The 21,494-nt window shown below is 37.8% G+C and overlaps 1 protein-coding gene across 1 annotated transcript in view; it reads left to right on the forward strand.

Annotated features, from left to right (window-relative positions):
• The first annotated feature begins 399 nt into the window (after positions 1-399).
• The window catches only part of LOC110106031 (GDT1-like protein 1, chloroplastic), a 51,898-nt gene continuing 30,803 nt past the window's right edge, over positions 400-21,494 (forward strand). Inside the window, exons 1-3 of the mRNA XM_028696710.1 lie at positions 400-659; positions 6,266-6,356; positions 13,869-14,150. Of these exons, the coding sequence (XP_028552543.1) occupies positions 520-659; positions 6,266-6,356; positions 13,869-14,150 (513 nt within the window). The 5' untranslated portion in view covers positions 400-519. The remainder of the gene's footprint in view (positions 660-6,265; positions 6,357-13,868; positions 14,151-21,494) is intronic.

Consider the following 21,494-nt stretch of genomic DNA (forward strand, 5'->3'; position numbering starts at 1 on the left):
TATGAATCATGGATGCCCGATATCTGCCTCTTTCTACCCTGGGGGGCAAAATGACACTGGAGAAGGAACCTCAGGACCTTCCTTAGTAGAGAGAATCTGATAAATGGAAGAATCTCATAATGAGATACTTCAACTCCTACGAGAGAAGATTCGACTAAAAAAAAAAGAAATAGTTTAATAAATATAGGATAGGCATATTTAGTAGACTAAATTAAAATATTTGAAATTTTATTGTTGATATTATCAACAATAAAAATATTTAAATATTAATTTTATAAATACATACAATCTAGAGACATAATTAGCTTCAGAAACTAAAACAACAGCCATACTTCACGTTCCAAAACTTTTCCGGTCTGCTCTTTTGGTCCAGACCGTTTTATATAAACTATAAAAATTCATGACCATTATCAGAACACAGGCTCACCGAGCAATCGCGAGGGAGAGGCTGGGAAACCTCCAACGCTTTGTCTCCTTTTCGTTTCGCTTCTTCCCGCGAGAGTAAGAGCAAGAAGAGATATGAAAACCCTTTGCCTATGCGAGGCCTTAACGGGACCATTTCCCTCGCCATTCAGTCATATCAAGTTATGGAGGCCACCAAGCTTTGAGCTTTCGACTTCCTCGGCCTCTAAGTGGCGCTCTTGCTGTAATTCTTTCAAGTAAGTGTTTTTCATAAGTTTCTTGAAAGGAAATTAAAAAGGAATTGTAATCTCAAATCAAATTTCGCTGATTCATGATTAACCTTCATTTCATTTCTATCATTTTCCCCCAATTAAAACAGAGCCTGTTGGCCCTTAGTAGTCAGTGAAGTGAAGTTCTTTCTTTCTCGTTTGTGGCTTCGTTAGTCCTGGAAATGTTAGGCCTGAGGATCTCATTGGTCTGAAGTAAAGGGAAAGTGAAATTAACGGGAAACGCCCGAGAGTTTCTTTGAAAGTTTCGTGCTTTTTTTGGTACGTCATTAACATTCGTCTGTAATTATCACAATTTATTTGGTTTTTGGCGGGCACATCTTAATCCCTTGTGTAAGGAGTGTAGCAGGAGGCACTGCACTACACTGGTTTGCCTGAAATGCTTCAGCGTAAGAATGGTTTACAGTTTTCTTATAACTCGAATTAAGTAAACGACAAGGTCTATAGTACCTTGACCGTACTAGCTTAAGAACGTGCATACGCCGATTCTATAGAAATAGTTCAATTCAAATTTGAGAAAGTGATTTTTAAAAGGTTTTCCATCAAGAGGAATGTGGGGCTATTTGGTTCATTGTTATTTACATGACACTGTTATTAGGCTCCAATGCCATCTGTCAAATATTATGTATTTGGTTCAGCACTATTGTATTTAAAGGTCAGTAATTTTTATGTTTGTTAAGTGTTAAACTGACTAATTAGTTCATTTCCCCAAAACGCCCTTCCATAAGTCTACTATCTGTGCTTCAGCTTCCATGAATCATGAGCCTCCTTACAACAACAACAACAAGCCTTTATGGGGTTGGTGATAGGACACAATCGCCTTCAAGCAGTAAACTACAAACCTCTCAATAAATGTATAACTTCCATAGTAGACCTACCTGCAAATTGATTTTGAGAAACATTAGTGTCACGCCGCAACCTATGCTCCATAACTCTTTTCCATAGTTTTAAAGTATGACACATTAACTGAATTCCTCAATATTTGCGCAATCTTGTGCATCACCTTATTCTTAAAAATAGGAATCAACACACTCATTCTCCACTCATCTAGCATCTTTTTAGCCTTGAAAATAATATTAAAAAGTTTAGTAAGTCAAGAAATTCCTTTATCTCCTAAGCATTTCCACACCGCTATTGAAATATCATCAAGTCCAACAACTTTTCCACACTTATTTTCTTTAAAGCATCTTTAACTTCGATTTTACTAATGCGCCGAGAAAAAAAATCTTTATTTTCATTTAAAGGTGCTAAGATCATTAAAGTCATTTGTATTCTCATAATCTTCATTAAAAAGTTTAGCAAAATATCTCATTCACCTTTGTTGAATATCCCTTTCTAATAAAATCACTTTTTGATCTTCATTCTTAATACACTTTACTTGAACTAAATCCTTACTACTCATATTTCCTTATTTAGCTAACTTATACATATATCTTTCGCCCTCCTTAATATCTAATATATTATTTAAATCATAATTAAAAGCTAAAATCTTTGCATTGCAAATTGTTTTCTTAAATTTCTTGCGGGCCTCTTTATATTTTTCCCAATTATCAGAGTTTTTATAACTAAACTAATTTTTATAGCAAATTTTCTTATTTTTTATCTTTTCCTGCACATTTTGATTCCAACACCAACTATTTTTCTATTAGTAGCTTTTCTTTTTGATATTCCAAACACATCTTTTGCAACATTCTTAATATCACTAACTACTTTTTCTTACATAACATTAACTTCCTCATGCACAAATAAAATCTTATGAACTAGAATCTTACTCTTAAAAATATTTTTGTTAATATTCTTTAAATGCCCTCATCTAATCCTAGAGTAATGATTAACTTTATTTTTAATATTTTGTCCATTCATCTTAAAGTCCAAAACTAGTAAGCTATGTTGGATATATAAACTTTCATTCAGAATAATTTTATAATCTTTGTATATAAACGATCTATTTTTCTTATAAGAAAGTAATCAATCTGAGTTTTACTATATCCATTCTTATAAATGATGAGATGCTCATGTCTTTTCTTAAATAAGTTATTAACAATTATAAAATCATAAGCTAAAGAAAAATTCAATATGATCTTATTATCTTCATTAGTTGCTCCAAAGCCATAGCCACCATGAATGCTTTTGGTATATGTGCAATTGTTTTGAAAAAAAATCTAAATTCAAAAATCTTGCCCTTGATATCTGTGCAATTGTTTCCTTTCTTATTCTTGGGATTAGTTATGGTGCTGTAAGAGAAGGTATTCATCTGGGGGTTTGAAGCATCTTGATTTTGGAGATCTCCCTCAATTATCATATATCTTATTTGTTGCTAGTGTTTTTGGAGACTAGGCGATGCATGCAAGAAGAAGAAAATTTTGTATGAGGTGATCTTTATGTTCTAAGATGCTCAATTTTTTTCTTCTTTATGTGTTTGTGTACTTAGAAAAGGCCTTATAAGTGCTTATATTTTTGTACACTTTGCTTCTCTCTTGTCATGTGAAATGTTAGTTTGTTTGAAGTTGAATCATTGCAAATCTAGGCCTCTTCATTGTAGTTGTTTTTTTCTCTGTTTTGTATTACTCTGTGATACAACATTCTCGATCATGGTTGATGCTTCTACTTTGAGTCAATTTTCGCACTTATAATAGTAAAAATGGTATTCGATAGTAATTCCTTATAAATGACGATGGAGTTCAAAATTGATAAATTTGATGGGTCAAAGAATTTTCGCTTTGGGATTATCAAAATGTGTAGAGGTTTTTCTCAATAATATCTAGTAAAAGCACTCATGGGTGGTTGAATATTCCTGCAATAAGTGAAGATGAAAAATAGAGAAGAGTTAAAAAGCATTTTGGCTATCCAATTGTGATTGGATAATGAGATTGTGGTGAATGTGTTAGAAGAGACAACTGCAAAAGATTTATGACTGAAGTTGGAGTCAAGTTTGATGACCAAAGCGTCTCCAAATAACTCTATTAGGAGTTATTCTATTTGTTACACAAGTTAGAATGCTTGCAAATTTAGTCATATATGAATCAATTTAGTTCAAATATTTGTGATATAAGAATTGGTTAGGTGATTGTCAATGAAGAGTGTCAAATTTTGTTGTTATTTTTTTTCTTTATCTCCCTCTTATAACCAATTTTTTGATACTATATTATATAGAAGAGATATCATATGCTTGGAAGTTTTGAATAATTAACCTTTAATTAGTGATGTGATACTTAAGATCTAGTCCGTTGATGAAGAAAACTAGGGCAAGAGATTCCTTGTGAGGGGGAGTCCTAAGGAGAAACTATCTCCCTCTAAAAGACAGTATATTGATTGGAGCAACACTTATTTTTACTATTGAAGGTAAGAGCACGTCAAGAGAGATAGTATGGCTTACAAGAAGAGGGAGAAATAGGTAGGTAACAATCATTAGAAGAATGCGACAACATATGCAAACATGACTCTTATAAATTTTGGCGATGTTCTATGCGTGACTATATGTTACGGGCACTATGATCAATGGGTACTTGGTTGAACATGTTAATGTAATGTAATGCTTATGCATATGAAAAAGAATTTTTTGTTCATAAAAAAAAAAAGAAAAAAAAAGAAAAAGAATTTAGTGTGTAAAATTGCAGGTTTTGTCACTGCTTTTATTTTGACAAATTTTGATTTGTCTAAGACTTTGGTTGAGATATATACGTATTCTTATTTGTGATGAATCTTTTATCTTAGGGTGTTATAAGGGTCTCATGTTGTTATTGCAAAGATTTTATCAAATTGAAAATTATTAATTATTTAATAGTAACATGTCCTTGTAATGAAGATATTCCTTCATATTTTATCTCTTGTATATTTTGATATAAGCACGTATATCATAGTAGAAGTACGAAAAAAATTTCAATTGTCTCAACATGTTATTAGAGAGAAATTAAATTGTGCTATATCTATCTCCCTTTCTCTTCTTTGTTTTGCAATTAATGTTCTCACTCTCGTAAAATAACTACCATACATACCCTAGCAGGAATTATCACTTATATGCATCTAAAGTTGCAATCATGGGACATCCCATACTTGTCTGTGTGCATCCACTCCTGCCCTCATCCATATTTATACTATGTACTTTCCTCATCTTATGATATAATTGATTAAATCATTCTTTTCCTCCCCTTTTTTGTGGTGGTGTTTGTTGATGGCCTCCACTAATTTCTCGTAAATGAAACTCACATCCGATATTGCTACAACTATTAAATGAAATGGTAACTACTATTTTTTGTGGTCTTTGGTCTTTCATTTTCTCATTTGATTTTATGAAAAACGTCATTATTTTGACTCCCTATCTCCCAAACCAACAAATATTGCTAAGTACTCCTAAAAAACAAGCTTTTGACTATACAATTCTCACATGGACGCCTCATTTCTTCCATCATCATGTCTTAGAAGCTTGACAAAGGGGCATGAGACTTCATTCATTTCACTTAACTTTAGGATAATAATATATTTGATCTACTCTGATATATTCTCTTTATAATCTGATGAAAAATCTATTCAATGTACTTTAGTACTTTGAATGGAAAATTGGATGAGATTCTTCAATATCATTCCTTTTTCATTAAATTGACTATTTCACATAAATAAAATGAGAATTTTCTTATTACAAGTTCCTTTTTAGTCTTCGTATATCTCTATAATTTATTCAAGCTCAATTGATGGTTTACTCTATTACATCTTTGCTACTCTCTCACAGATTCTTCAGGTCATTGAGCTCATAGCTCTACCATCTTCTTCTCGTGATTAGATTGTTCTTAGGACCGACACAAGTGGTGATTATGGTAATTGTGCTGACGTGGTGCTTGTGGTCATAATTGTTTTCCACCTTGTCAACATTGCCAATAACTAATTAGTCATTTGACCACATTTGGGAACAATTTAATGTTTTCTGTCATTTTATCTCCATTCTTTTATTTTCCAATTCACTTCTATTTTTCATCATATATATATATATATATATATATATAATTCCTATAATCCTATAGTACCTCTTTAGCCTCTTATCTCTCTCTACTCTCTCTCTCTCTCTCTCTCTCTCTCTCTTCTCTTTTCTTCTAAATTGACAAACCCACAGCAACAAAGTAGTAAATGCAAATTGATGCTTCTCTATTTATAAGAGTTAAGTAGGTAGAAATTCAAAACAGAAATTTGGTTCAAATTTAATTTCAAATCTCATCCATAATAACAAAATTACAAGTTGCTTTTGAATCTGAAATTTTCCATGAAGATAATTCAAATAAATTGTTATACATCCATAAAATCATGTTCTTAAAAATTTTATGCATATCTCGTTAAAAAGAAAAATTGGGTCCAGATATTCCCGCCCAAAGTTTTTCCCATAATTTTGCCCTCTTCCAATTAATAGACATTAGTCATGTTGGATCCATCATTTGGATAAGACAAACAAAAAAATGTAGTATTCTCATTTCTTTCACAATCAAACTTCAAAAATTAAGCTAAAAACTAATTTAATTCATAAAGTAATTCAAGGAAGTGGATACCTAAAAATATTCTATAACAATGTTAGGAAAATGATAATTTTGCAGGTATGCAGATCGAAGTCATGAACATATAAAGGAAGAGATTCGATTATCAGGGCACATTCATCTTTCTACTTCTGGAGAAATGCATGATATGGTACCTTTCTAATCCTGTGTATGTTGTTTCTAGCACTTTAGAACGTTTTTATGCTATTTGCGTGCTTTTTTGTGTTCTTAGATGTTTCTTAAAGACTTATGGGAAATCTTTTAGTTTTTTGGGTTTCTATTTTCTGCGTTACAGAGAAAGCTTTATTGTTAGCCAATTTTTTGTGAATACGATGCTTGTCTCTAGAACCATGAATCTTGCATCTTTTTATTGATGCTTATTGATAGAAGTCAGATCTCCCCAAACAGCTGGATCAGTCACTTTCTATGTAGCATTTAACATCACAGTTTTGAGAGCAGGTGTTGACTCCTATATCTCAAACCACGCAAGAAAAGACCAAAACTGGTGAATAAAGCAATACGCGCCTCAGCGACACACATCACTTAAATGGTCAAATGACCTCTGATTGCCAAACGGATGACATCATTCTGATCAAGATGTCGAATTCTGCTTGGTCGAGGCCCTCGCAATCAAACCGAATGAAATCGATCAAAAAGGGTGGACTGACACCCGAAATTAAAGCGCGAGACTGATCAAACGACGTCCGATTGACAAACGGACTTCGTCATTGTGTCCGGAACATCGTCAATACACTAAATGCACTACCAATTTGTTTAATTGAGGTTGTGCATGCAAATCGAGGCGGCCCTATATAAAAATTGCCCTCAACATTGCTCAAACGACGTCCGATCGTGAAACGGACTATGTTGTTGTGTTCGGAACACCCTCAAATACCATGAATACACTATAAATTTGTTTAATGGAGGTTGTGCATGCAAATCGAGGCATTCCCAGGTAAAAATTACCCTCGGCGTTGCTCAAACGACGTCCGATCGCAAAACGGACTACGTCGTTGCGACTGGAACATCGGCAATACCCTAAATGCACTGCCAATTTGTTTAATTTTGATATTCGACGAATTTGACACGCAAAACGAGGCAATCGACACACAAATTGAGAGAGTGGCACGTAAATCAAGGCTGTTTTTAACCTCGTTAATGCTGTTTTGTCATTCTTAATTAATGCATGAATGACTTGAACATTAATATAGCATATACTTAATAAAAATTTTATAAAGAAATAGATGCCAAACAGGGAAAAAACTCCAATCAACATTAATGCCCATTAATTCATATATCTTATTTTGTGCAAATCCCTGCTGTCGTGCCTGCTGACCTATCTGTTTCTGTCACTCAAACAAGGCTAAGAGAGCTATCATTTGGGATTTTCCTTCAGTACAAGCCCGTCTACTTCATTCTCTCTTGGTTTTGAAATCCAACCGGAATCTAATATCACCCAACAGCATTCATTCCTCTTATTCTCTCTTCCAACAAGCCGTCTTCAAGCTCCCTCCTACGAAAGCAGACACATACAGCCTCTCTGCCCAACTTCTTCTCACGTCCCCAACCTCCAAATTGCTCCGACTTCAGCAAAGAGCCTCCCAAACTCCACTGAACCAAGCTCTTCTTCGTCTGTCCCTCTTTGTTCACACCGCTACAGCTGAAGTATCCCCAAAGGGCCGCACTGCTCCTTGCTTCCTTAGGTGAAAGTCAAGCTGCAGTCCGTTTCCTTCCAACGGCTCAAGAAACTCTTACCCGATTCCTTCCTCCTCCCTCAAGCAGCTGCTTCCAGATCCCACTCGTCATCTGAGTGAGAGTTCAACTTTTCCCTGCTATTCTCTTTCCCTTATCATGCCAAGCTGCAATGCGAGCAAACTCCAAAGTCTCTGTTCCAGCAGCACTGATTTTCTAACCAAAATGCTTGTTTTGTCGCACTCCGGGAAGGAGAAGGCTGTGAACATCCAGGTCCTCTATTGTAGACCTCTCAGCAAGAATGAGCCTTGGAATAACGCCCTGCCAGTTATAACCTGCAACAAATTCCAAAAGGAGGTGGCTAAATGCTTGTTTGCTGTAAAAAGAGACAAAAGCTCCGTCTTCTCCCCATGTGAATTCTGTCATCTGCATCGGGTTATATTAGAACAGGCCTATTTTACATTCAATTTCCAGCCCAAAACAGCATCTCCCTCCACATAAACCAGCCCATATGTCCAAACAATCACACTAAGTCCACTCCAAATAGCCACCAAACCCAATTCCCCTCACACTATTGCTGTCCATTCCACTTGACAGCTAAACCAACAACTTTCAAACCAGTCTGCTTTAAATCCATAAAAAGCCCACAAAATAAAAAGGCTTCACTTGAAGCTTGAGCCTACATTTAAGCTTCTCTATACTTTAAACTCAAGACGGCCCACCTAATCCTTTCAATAGCCCAAGTCAAACACCAATAAGTCACCCTCAAATATCTGTAGCAATTCCTATAAATACATTCTCACAGTCATGAAATAAGTGAAAAAAGCTTGTTTTGCTTGATCATGTTCTTGTATGTGGCATTAATATTTGTTTCTACTATTATTGTGTTGTCAATTACAGTGACTTTTATCATTGCTTGTAGCAGTAGCAATTATTATATGTGTATGTATGTGTCCAAAAAAAAAGAAAGAAAAAGAAAGTTCAAAAAAAAAAGAGTGAAGTTTCCAAAAAAATAAGAGAGCGGGATTAGAGATGATTAAAAAAAAAGAGAGAGGGGGATTAGAGATGATTTTGTGCATCTTGTAATATATTTTTGTACACTTCTTCTACCTCATCGTCGCCGGCCCCGAAGGTGTAATCTCCAAAACTCAGATTTCCCATTCTCGTCATTTGTGGCGGACCGGGGAACCACCTATACGCGTTCTCGTAGCACGGTAGGAGGGAGCCCGGTGCGACACCTACGACAAGACGGATAATCACCTAAAACTCAGATTTCCCATTCTCGTTGTTCGTGGCAGACCGGGGAACCACCTATACGCGCTCTCGTAGCACGGTAGGAGGGAGTCCGGTGCGACGCCTACGACGAAGCGGGTAATCACTTTAAATTCCATTTTCTGCGTTTGCGGCGGACCGGAGAACCACCTATACGCGCTCTCGTAGCACGGTAGGAGGGAGCCAGGTGCGACGCATACGACGAAGTGGGTAAGCCCTATACACGCTCTTATAGCGTGGTGGGGAGATTCACTTGTGTTCTTCGTACGTGTACTTTTGAAGACTCCATACACGCTCGTGTAGCGTGGTGGGATGAAATATGTACGGCCCGGTGTCCTCCCGACACCTATCATACACGCTCGAGTAGCTTGGTGGGATGGCCCAGTTTCCCGTAGTTTTCCCCTAAACGGGGGAGACGCCGGGAGGTTACCGAAATTTTTAATGAATTATGGACAAGACTTGGATAAAATGTGGACAATTTGAACTTGAGCTCATATTTGTATTTGAGCAAATAAAATGATTTTAACTCAATTTAAACAATAAATAAACTTGTAAATCAAATGAGATGAACAAAGGTTTGAACATTTGAGCAAAGGACAAGAGGACTTGATTTGGGACCGCAGTGGACATGAATTCGAACTGAACTCAGACTTGAACAAAATTTGGACAATTACAGTGGACTTTGTTTGAACTTGATTTGGACAATTAAATTGACTAAGTGCAAATGTGAATGATTAATTAAAAGACTTAATTCAAAGCTTGATTCAAGCTTGATCCAAATGAACTTGAATTGAACAAGATCATATGAGATTTTTGAACTTGGTTTGAACCAAATGAGAAGGACTTAGACTCGCCACATGAACAAACAAAGGTGAACTTGAATGTAGACCGAAGCTGACAAGAACAAGGGATGCACTTGAACTCGGATTGAACTCATGCTTGGATTAAGATGATACCAAATCAAAACTACATTTAAAATGATTTTATGATTTGTAAAATAATAAGATCCAAATTAAATGCAAAAGAAAATATATGGAATTTGTGAACAATAAGAGACATGCAAACTCTACTTGCTTACAAGTAGTGATGAATTATAAATAACTTAATCAAATTTCATGTCATGATATATTGTTCTCAAAGATTTCTACATGATTTGCTTGCAAGTAATAATCAATAAGGACACATGGTGAATATGATGACTCCACACAACTATCATGTATTATCTACAAATGAATGACTTGTAATCACAACTCGTTTGCAACAAACTATTCAATACTACAACAAAAGATTTCTGAAGTTACAAACACAACGAGCTCACAAGCAACGTGCAATAAGGGAAGAAGTGTGGTCTAATCATAGATAAATCATGAGGTGACTTATCAATGACTTGATTCATCAAGGTGTATCTACGAAGTTATTATTATGACTTCTCTCCAATCAATGACAATTAACTCGTAGATGAATACAGTAATTATCTCTGAATGTCGAAAGTCAAAATTCAAGAACCTACTGAAGCTGATTGCAAGCAAAGATCAGTGATACAAGTCCACAATGCTGACCACAAGCAAATATAGAAGAATTCTCACTCATATAGTTGTCCACTTATGGGTGATGATGATTAATGTGTAGTGGATGCTAAATCATCCATACAGTTGATAGCCACTCAGTATTAGTCAATACCATCAACCTTCTACAAGCAAGGATAAAAGATCTGTAACATATACGATCTTTCTACAAAGATAGATGTATGTGCCACATTCCACTAATGGGTAGATGCAGAAACACTTCAGTAAATGCAGTATCCTGAAGTCAATTCCAATATGTGAAGGAATACATCTACCTGCCTATTTGTAGCAGTGGCGGATGCACCACACGAGCTAAATACCACAACAAAGTGCATTAGGAATATGACAGATACAAGCTCTCACGCGCTCCTGCCCTGCTACGAATATTACATACAATCTATAAACAAATGCCAAAGAACTACGATGAATGAAAATATCTACAAATATAAGGCAGGAGATTAGTTAGTGCACTATGATCCGCCTGCTGAAAGCAACAAATAGTGCACGACAGTCTACCTGTATAAAGCAGCGAACCACTGAATTTTAAAGCTGCTACGTCATGCCACCGAATCTGTAACATTCGTACAAGCAGACAGAAGGCGTTCACAATCTACAACGCACCGCCACCGGAGCTGCAACCCTCATACAAGCAGACAGAAGGCGTCCACAAACTATACGCCACGCCACCGGATCTACAACATTCGTACAAGCAGATAGAAGGCGTTCACAATCTACAACTCATCGCCACCGGATCTGCAACCCTCATACAAGCAGACAGAAGGCGTCCACAAACTATAACGCCACGCCACCGGATCTACAACATTCGTACAAGCAGATAGAAAGCGTCCACAAACTACAACGCCATGCCATCGGATCTGCAACATTCGTACAAGCAGATAGAAAGCGTCCACAAACTACAATGCCATGCCACCGGATCCGCAACAATCATACAAGCGGATAGAAGGCGTTTACAAATATTTTAAAGTACCCCTACACGTGCACCGTAATTTGTATACACATAGGTACACTAAAAGGGGTAAAAGAAATCATAACCTGCATGGGCCCCGGCGAGCGTGTTATTGGTACACACGTGACGTCTAGGGATGCTGCGCGGGTTATTAAGTGAATTCAAGTTCGAACCCGATCCTTCTATACGGATTAATAGAAGTCGACAGGGTTCGAACCATTAAGCAAATATATGGTTATGACGACCGATATATTTATTTTAATACATTCATATTAGGCCTTCAAGGCCTATAACAATATGAGTTCACTAACAAATGCATAAAACCCATGAAACCTGATCATCTGTCGACCAGTAGACAGAGTCGACAAGGTTCAATCCAGAAAATGAAAATACCCCCAAACACCCCGATGATGGCCGTGTTGAATGAAAATCTCAACCGGAGGGGTTCACAAATAATTTCAAATACCATCCAAATACCCAAATGTCTATCAAAATCCAAATTCCAAAATCCCAAAAATCATTCCAAAATCCAAAAATATTTAAAATTAAAATCTAATTATCAAACACTTAAAGCAAAATCCATCCACCCTCAGCAACAGTTTGCAAGGGTGGACAAATCAAAATTTACTTCAGCTCACAAAGAGCTAAATGCCTAGTCACTAGGATCCATTCTCAAATAATCTCCTGCCAGTAAGGACGTGGTACGTGTCTTCTAACCGGCGGTTTTGCCGCCAAATGGCACCGCAGTATAAACGGTTATGACCCGGGGTCCTCTGAACCGAGTGGTTTTGCCGCCAAATGGCACCACAAAATACCGGTTATGGCCAGAGCCAATACGCTCCTTAATGACATCAAATCCTTGAGATATGAATCAATAAGATATGATCGATAGGGCACAAAGCCCTCTGTTAGCTAAGGTGGATTTAAATTTGTCCCCTTTAGATAAACATTCAACCCAGGTCTACAAGGTCCCCTTGGACGAAGCAACCCATGGCTGCCGACAAGGATCCTTCTGTCAGGTTGGGTCGACTACCTCCTTTAACTAAGTAGACCAGGGACCACAATGGCCCGGGACGACAGAACCATGGGATCTTGATCGGGTCTATCATCCATTCTCCCACCATCCGCTTTAAGTGCAAGATGGTGAAATTTCTATTTTAAATATCAAATTTTTCAATCTCCAAATTTTTAACTTTCCAAATACCCAAATTCAAACACAATTGCGAAATCCAAATCTATGCTGCTACTATATGCCAGATAACACGTATCTTTACGTATCTGATTGACGAGTAGCCTTAATCGAAAGTTCTCTCTCATAATCGGGAGGGGTAATTAACTATAGGGGCTTGCGCCTATAGGAAACCAGAACTCAGATCATAAAGTCCTCGCAAAATGAGGGCGAAATCTCTGGGTAGTGTCTTATCTACAAACCCATCTGCCTTCCAAAATTTACCCCGGAACTTATTCCGTTAAAACTCCCCTCGCCAAAGCAAAAAGCAGCAAATCAGTTGTGCGGCGGGGAGGCCGGGGCCGAATTTTCGGAGCCCACAACAGGATGATTAAATTTTCTAACACTTGTAAAAGACGAAAACCATTATGATAACCATTTTATGTTTTGTTCCATAGCCATCCATCTATGAGAATGCAAAAATACTTTTTGAGTGGCACTTTAGTCCCTCTTTTCTAAAAATTGGCTAATACGACCCATTAGTTTTTGTCCATGATAGGCCCTTCTGTTCATTTGACTTTTAGAGACTACTGTGAAATCATCTAACGTGATCCCTCTTTTGTTTTTTAATAATTGGTATGGTGTATTTTGTAATAAAATGACCCTCATTGCTGTGGAGATTATTCCAAAAGCTTCTTATAGCAAAGAACCTGAGTGAACCCTTCTTATAACAGGTAATTTACCTATTTTCACCTTTACCTAATGGTTGCTTTAAGGCTAGGTTTTAGATTTGTCCATGATTGGCCTTAAAATGTGAGGACGAAAATCCTGTTCAGTTCTTCTAACTACTATTAATTATCTGAAGTCTGAAGTAGTTAAATTCTACAGTTTTAATCTTGTACTTTCTGTATGTGATGATAAAATTTCCCACATTTCATTTTCATAAATTGTCTCCCAAAAATTTTGGTGCTAAGATTGATTGTTTTTGTATTTCTGCAGAAGTTCGGATGCGTTGACAGGAGTAAATCTTTGAATGTGAAGGAGAACAAAGTTGGATACTTTTTAATAGATGAAATTCGAGATATCATAAAGAGGCACCATATGTGTGCTTCTCGTTCTTCATTCCCAAAATTTCATGTTGGGTCAAAAATGGCACTTCTTATTGGTATCCTCACTTTTCAAGCATATCAACAGGCTATTGCTGCTACAGAATTTACTCATGGACAGCAATCTGTTGCCTTCCTTGAGGATCTGGGTGATATTAATACAGGTTTTGCTTCAGTTAGGAAAGCTTCCTTTGGACTTTGTTGTAAATTACTTGCATGGAGTTATGGCTGCTGTTCCTTTTTTTGTTTATTTTGACATACTTGTGCATTCTAAAGAACTTTTTTGCTGGAAAATTAATAATATTATTTTCAGCCTTTCTTATAACTATTAGGAGATATTTTTTAATTTATTTTTTTTTTCTAAAAATATTTTTCAAGTTGGCAACAATAGCGTTAAATGTACTTATTAACGTGCCTAACTTTTGATGTAGTGGATCGGCGGAAGAAATGAATATGCTAGAAGAAATATCAAATAAGAAACCAAATACCAAGTTTAAAGCTTCAAAATGGATATAATATTCGTCATCTCCTTTTCCCCTTACAATGCTTGTATATAATATGCTAAGAAGTTTTTAGAAAATAAGAAGATAGCCCAGTCGTAAGAGTTTATTTAGTTAATGACGCACTGCATTTTGCCCTTGCATCAAAAGATCTCAACTCCACTAAGGCACATCATCGGTATTGAGGTAGGTATAAAAATCATATTCAGATCCTTGGATCAAAGATTCTGCATCTCTCAACAAAAACACCATCTTTCCCGATAAATTTTCTTGTAGGCTAGAAGCATTTCCATTATCTTCATATTTGACACGTCCTTAAAAAATTATCTTAATCGGGCACGAATCGCGAGGCAAAATCAAGTTGGAAACTTCTGAAATTAAAATTGGGATCATCCGAACTCCGATTTCAGCAAACTTACAGTCAAACTGAATGTCTCAAAAATACGAACCCAACGACACCAAATTCAACTCAATCCGAGTCCAAATAAATTGAAATCAAGGACCCGAAACGCTGTTGGAAGGTTCGGACCACAATTTGGATTACCAAACAGTTTCCAAACATTACGTACTTATAGTCGAATCGAGAGGCTCGATGAGACGAATCCAACGAGCTTAAGATCATAAAATTCCAACATCACTAAGGCATTCAAATGTCCATCAAACTGTCCTTGATCAAGGGATTCAACATCGACCGTCCATCCAAACACTCCCCATTTACCATTGATCTCTCACCTATTTTAGGGCCATGCCAATCCAGAAATCTATAAATAGACCACACCTTTCTCTCGAGAGGGTGAGGCTCCAAGCAAGAAGAGAAGAAGAGAAGAGAAGGAAGAGAAGGAAGAATCTCCTCCTCGACCACCGCCTGAGTTCCGTCGGACCACCGCCTAACGTCGTTACTTCGCCGGACCACCACTTAAGATCCTCACTTCCGCCGGACCACCACCTGAGGCTCGAACTTTTGCCAGACCACCACCCGAGGCACGGACTTCTGCCAGACAACCACCTGAGGCCCGGACTTCTCCCGGACCACCACCTAATGCCCGGACTTCTGCCGGACCAACACCTGACGCCCGGACTTCTGCCGGACCACCACTTGAGGCCCGGACTTCTACTGAACCACCACCTGAGGCCCGGACTTCTGTCGGGTCACCACCTGATGCCCAGAGTTCTATCAGAGTACCGCCCTACTCCAACCGTCTTTCTGTCCCTTATTTCCGATCAACTATGATCTTTCGGACCCCTGTCTCCTGCCAACTATGGTCCTGCCAACCTCCGTCGTCTACTACGGTCCTTTCGACCTACATCGCCAAAAAAACAGTCTTTCTGATCTTAATCTTTTGCATACTACGGTCCATCCGACCTTGATGCAAGCAAAAATTAGGAAATATCCCAATTTTTTTACAAGAAAAAAGATACACCTCCTAGGATATTGAAACAACAACAACAACAACAACAACATCAAGCCTTTATCCCACTACGTGGGGTCGGCTACATGAATCCTTTGTCTCCATTGTGTCCTATTAAAAGTCAAATTCTCGTTTAAATCTAATAAAGGAGTCCTCCTATCATTATATGCTATATGTAAATTAATGGATGATTTTTTTCATTGGTTTTATGCTATATGTATTTGGGTTTTGTATTTTTTTTTATAAATTTTGTCATTTTTTGGTATTTATCTTTGTCTTACTCCTATCATTATATTGTTATAATATTTGTTTTATAAAAAATAATAAAATTAAATCCATAAAAATATTAGAAAATTGAACCTTAAATAAATATATGCCAGAAAAGCTTGAAAACTGATCTGGTTTATTGCTTGGTTCGACTGCTTTTGGTCTATTAAAGAAGAACATCTAGGATAATTAATATATATATATATATATATATATATAGGATAAAAAGGGTAGCCAAATAGCCACCATAACTTTCATTTATACCAATTAAAATGGGGGATATAAAAGGCCAAAAGTCATTCCAGAACATCACCCGAAAAGCCTCACCAAAAATAGAGAAAAGCAGCCACGAGACAGGCAGCTAGGGGAGAAACCGAAGGGCAGCACAGGGGATCGGAACCAGCCTGGAGAACCGGAACAGCCAACCCAAAAAAAGGGGGTGGAACTAGCCACGGGTAGAGCCAGGCAGGGGGAAAACCCAAGGGCCAAGGAAGGGGAAAGGAAGCCATGGAAAGGGGAGCTAGGTGGGGAAACCAAAGAGCCATTAGAGAGAGAAGAAAAGGAGGGAGGGGGGGAATGAATATAATTTGGCATTAAATACACAATAATGAGCTTATTTTAGAAGAGAAATTAGCATCTCACCAAAAGGAAAGTCCAAGCATCAACTCAAATAATTTTGACCCCCCTTTTGCCTACATAAATTCTCTTCTGGTTGAAAATACTCATCTCTCGATGAGTTGCCTTCAAAATTTTGGAGATTTGGCATTTCGGATTCTTGAATTAGAATATCATACTTTCGTTTGATGGTTTCCTTTTCTCGTTCAAATTCTTCTAGAAATGAACGCTTCTTAGACTCATATCTCTCAGCACATAATTGTAGTTGTTCTTGAATCTTGAGAAGTTCAATCGTATCGGGCCTGAAGAACTTTCTTATGGTGAGATCCATTGACTTTTAGGAATAAAATCTTCAAATTCTTTGGGCTTACTTTCTTGACTGTTTTCCACTTAAAGTTTATCCATCTTGACAACTTTATGACTCACCAAGACTCACTTGACAAACACAGGCTCTGATACCAAATTGATGCAACCAAAATTATTGAAAGCTAAGGTTGTAAATTAAGAGACTTGTCTTCCTTTCAAAGTCTCTTCCTTTCAAAATCCTTTAAAGATGACAAAACACACTAAATTTGACACTATAAGCTTGTAACAACAACACAAGTAGCATATAAGTTTTTAAAGAGAAGAAAGATACAATGGAGTGGACACTTGTGGATAGAAGAAATAAATAAGAAGCCCGATATGAATTCAAAGAGGGGAAGGGGAAAGAAGCTAGCTCGCAAGCTAGAGAAAACCCACAGGTTTACATTCCAAATATTTTCTCACTCACAAAAACTCTCCTAAAACAAACACAAAATAGCCCTTATATAGGGGAAGAAAAAGTAAAAAAAGACAATTAATATATGTATTTAATGCACCTTAAAATCAGCCAATAGATAACCCTTGTAAACCGCAGCAAGTAGGAACCGAAGGGGCAGCCGCCTGGGGAAGAAACCGAAGCATCAAAACAGCCCCAAAAGTGAGGGAAAATTGAAGCATTAAATGGCTCATAAAGGGGAAACCGAAAATGCATCTTTTGGGAATTAAAATCGGCATGAAGAACACCAAAATTCCTCTTTTGTCTACATCAATTCTCCATGGTTGAGAGTTCTCATCCCCTGATGAGATGACTTTAAAACTTTCCTGATGAGTTGAAGGTGCCACATCCAATTATTGAATTAAAGTCGTGTACTTTTTCTGGATCATTTCTTTTTCTTGCTTTGGATCCTCCGTTTGTCGATGAGGGTTCATAATTTTTTCAATTTTTTGAAATAGAAAGGAAGACGCCAAAACCTAAGCTCTGATACCAAATTGATCCAAGCAAAAAATTTGGAAAGACCCCAATTTTTTACAAGTAAAAAAGATGCACCTCCTAGGATATAGAAAATATAAAAAATTTCAAACAAACTAGGACACCTTCCAAAATATCACAAAATTAATAAAATACAACCATTTAACGAAAAAACTTGACTTTTATAATAGAAAGACACAAACTTTTAAATAAAAGCTCATAAAGTTGCATCCCTTAACCAAGAAGAAAGGTACAGATGGCGTCGAACTTGCGAAGAGAAGAAAAAGGTTAGAAAACGAGACGAAGGGAGGACAAGCTCGCAAGCTTTCCTAGAAGAAGAGAGAAAAAGTGAAACAAGCTCTCAAGCTTTTCTAAGAAAGCCTCAGATTTTCATCTCTAAAAATACCTCACATTACCTCTTTTTTATTACAAAAACATCATATATATATATATATATATATATATATATATATAATATAAGGGCAGTCAAACAGCCACCATAACTTCCATTTAAACCAATTAAAAAGGGGATATAGAAGGTCAAAAGTCATTCCAGAACAACACCAAAAAAGCCTCACAAAAAATAGAGAAAAGCAGCCATGGGACAGGCAGCCAGGGGAGAAACCAAAGGGTAGCACAGGGGATCGGAGCCAGCCTGGAGAATCGAAACAGCCAACCCAAAAAAGGTGCAGGAACCAGCCATGGGTAGAGCCAGGCAGGGTGAAAACCGAAGGGTCAAGGAAGGGGAAAGGAAGCCATGGAAAGGGAAGCTAGGTGGGGAAACCAAAGAGTCATTAGAGAGGGAAGAAAAGGAGGGAGGGGGGGGAATGAATCTAATTTGGCATTAAATACACAATAATGAGTTGATTTTAGAAGTGAAATCAGCAACTCACCAAAAGGGAAGTCCAAGCATCAACTCAAATAATTTTGACCCCTCTTTTGACCTACATCGCCGGACAATGGTATTTCTGACCCCGGTCTCCTACCTACTATGGTCTTTCCGACCTCTATCCTGTCAATTATGGTCCCGCCGACCAAACAAATATGTCTATGTTGATTATTGCAGCTCCCACCATGTAATGCACTCTACATGATGTACATTTGTGACATGAAGCCAAGACCTTCCCCACCTCATTACATCAAAACCAAGGCCTCCGCCCCAAGGAAGGGCCTCATTTGTAATCAACTGCAAATAATAGTGGATTCATTCAAACTGGGCTAGGCCCCGTAGTTTTTCCTCATTTTTTAGGGGTTTTCTACGTAAAAATCTTGGTGTCTCATAAATGCTATACCCTCTCTCTTATCTGATTGTGTGCCGGATTTTCGTATAAAGTTAAGACGTTAGTTTTATATTTCTCCACCGCCGCGAATACTCCAGGACACAACAATATTGAGAAGGTGAACTGGAAATGGCTTCATTATCTGACTTCATGCCTTCTCCTTGTTTAGAAGAATTAGTAGAAACATCACTACTAGGTGCAGAGAACCAGGAAGCCATGGAGCCAATTGGTGAGTAAGTGCTTTGAAACTTATTTCTGGATACAATGGAATAAGAACCAAATGCTTTTCCTAGCCTACAAAAAGCATTTAACCCTTCTTAATTCTATAGCTTCATATTGCCTTCCAAGCTTTCCTCTATTAGCCATCGGATCATCAAACAAGTCATCTACTTCATTCTCACACATCTCGATATGTTGATGTGTGAAATCACCAATCTTCCTACATCCATATAACTTAGAGGATAATATTGGGCTTTCATCAAGGAATCCTTTATCAGAACTAAACTCATCCCCACGAAGTGAAGGCAAAGAAGAACTAAACTCATCCCCACGAAGTGAAGGCAAAGAAGCATTCCTTCTAAAAATATCATTACAACATGATTTGTTCTCACAAAGCATCATTTCTGATAATAAATTATGAGATCATACCTTATCAGGATGAAGGATTTCATCCATTGTAATGTAAACTAATGTATCATCTCATGCCCTTTCTTCAGTGTCTTCAACGTAAGCTACAAGTGATGGAGGGATGGCGACCAACCAATTCACTGTTTGCTAAATTTCTGCATTTGTAGCCAAATGGGCATTCATACAAACATCTGAAGTGCTTTTAGATGCTTCAAAGGTGCCATTGATGGCTGTATCCAAGAAATTTAAATGCCTGTTGTGATCTACTTCTCTTGATCTTACATCATCAGCAATTCTCAAATTTCCACATTTGCGTCTACTTTCTGGAACCAATACAACAACCTTAGAGGCTAAATTAGCTTTTGTTTTATGAACCCGATAGAACTAGGCTTTTAAACCACAATTCTTGTGGGGTGACATTTATTTTCAGCTTTGGGAATAAACAAGTTAGAGCTCCAGTCCTCTTCATCAATCTTTTGCTCTTTTCACCACATGCGCATATGTTTCTGTTCATAGATTTGCCATGATCTGAATCAAATGATGTGGTTGGCTACAAAACAGCAATGCGCTTGGTCTCTAGAGCATCTTTGAACTAATGATTTTATGTTGTTCCTATTCCAGTTTCAGAGCCATCACTAGAATCATCTGTTGCTATTGTTGTTGTGGTTGCTGCTCTGTAAATAGGTTAGAGTAACTAGAGGATGACTCGATGTTACTATTGGCAGGTGAAGGAGGGTCTTCTTCAAGAGCGAAGAAAGAGAAATTTGGTGGCTGGAAAGGCAGGAGCGAGTCTGGTGTGGCATCGTTGAAGCGGAGTGGTAACATCAACGACAGCAGAGTGATAGGGGAGGAATTGTGTTGGATCGGGGTCGGTTGCGCGGGCACGCAGGTCTGCTGGAGGAGCGGATGATCGAAGACACCGGTATGATTGCGGGTGTGGGCTGGTGCTGGGCGGTTTTTGTAGGTGGGAGCTTGGTTGGGACATAGAGATGAGGTGATGTAGGAGGCAGAGGCAGGCTCGTGTGCACTGGAGGCGAGAATAGTCTGCATGAGTGCGAAGCGTGATTGAGCATTTGGGACGATTCCTGCTTCTAGGTCTTCATTACAGAAAAGTTGAAAGAGTAGGGAATTTGGTCCTATGCGAGCAAATGTGTTGAGGTCCCACTGATTGGGAGCGGACTGAAGTCTTGTGGAGTGTCGGAGATCAGATTAGGAGTGGGTGACAGTGGTGGATTGGCAGCGGAGGATTGTTTGGAGTAGGTTGTTTGGATTGGGAGCAGATGTGGGCTCCGAAAATTTGGCCCCAGCCTCCCCGCTTGCTCTTTTTTTTTTATTATTCGACGAGGGAGTTTTAACGAACTAAGTTCCGGGGTAAATTTTGGAAGGCAGATGGGTTTGTAGATAAGACACTACCCAGAGATTTCGCCCTCATTTTGCGAGGACTTTATGATCTGAGTTCTGGTTTCCTATAGGCGCAAGCCCCTATAGTTAATTACCCCTCCGGATCACGAGAGAGAACTTTCGATTAAGGCTAGTCGTCAATCAGAT

The sequence above is a fragment of the Dendrobium catenatum genome, unplaced genomic scaffold (assembly GCF_001605985.2).
Source record: "Dendrobium catenatum unplaced genomic scaffold, ASM160598v2 fragScaff_scaffold_821, whole genome shotgun sequence".
NCBI lineage: Eukaryota > Viridiplantae > Streptophyta > Magnoliopsida > Asparagales > Orchidaceae > Dendrobium > Dendrobium catenatum.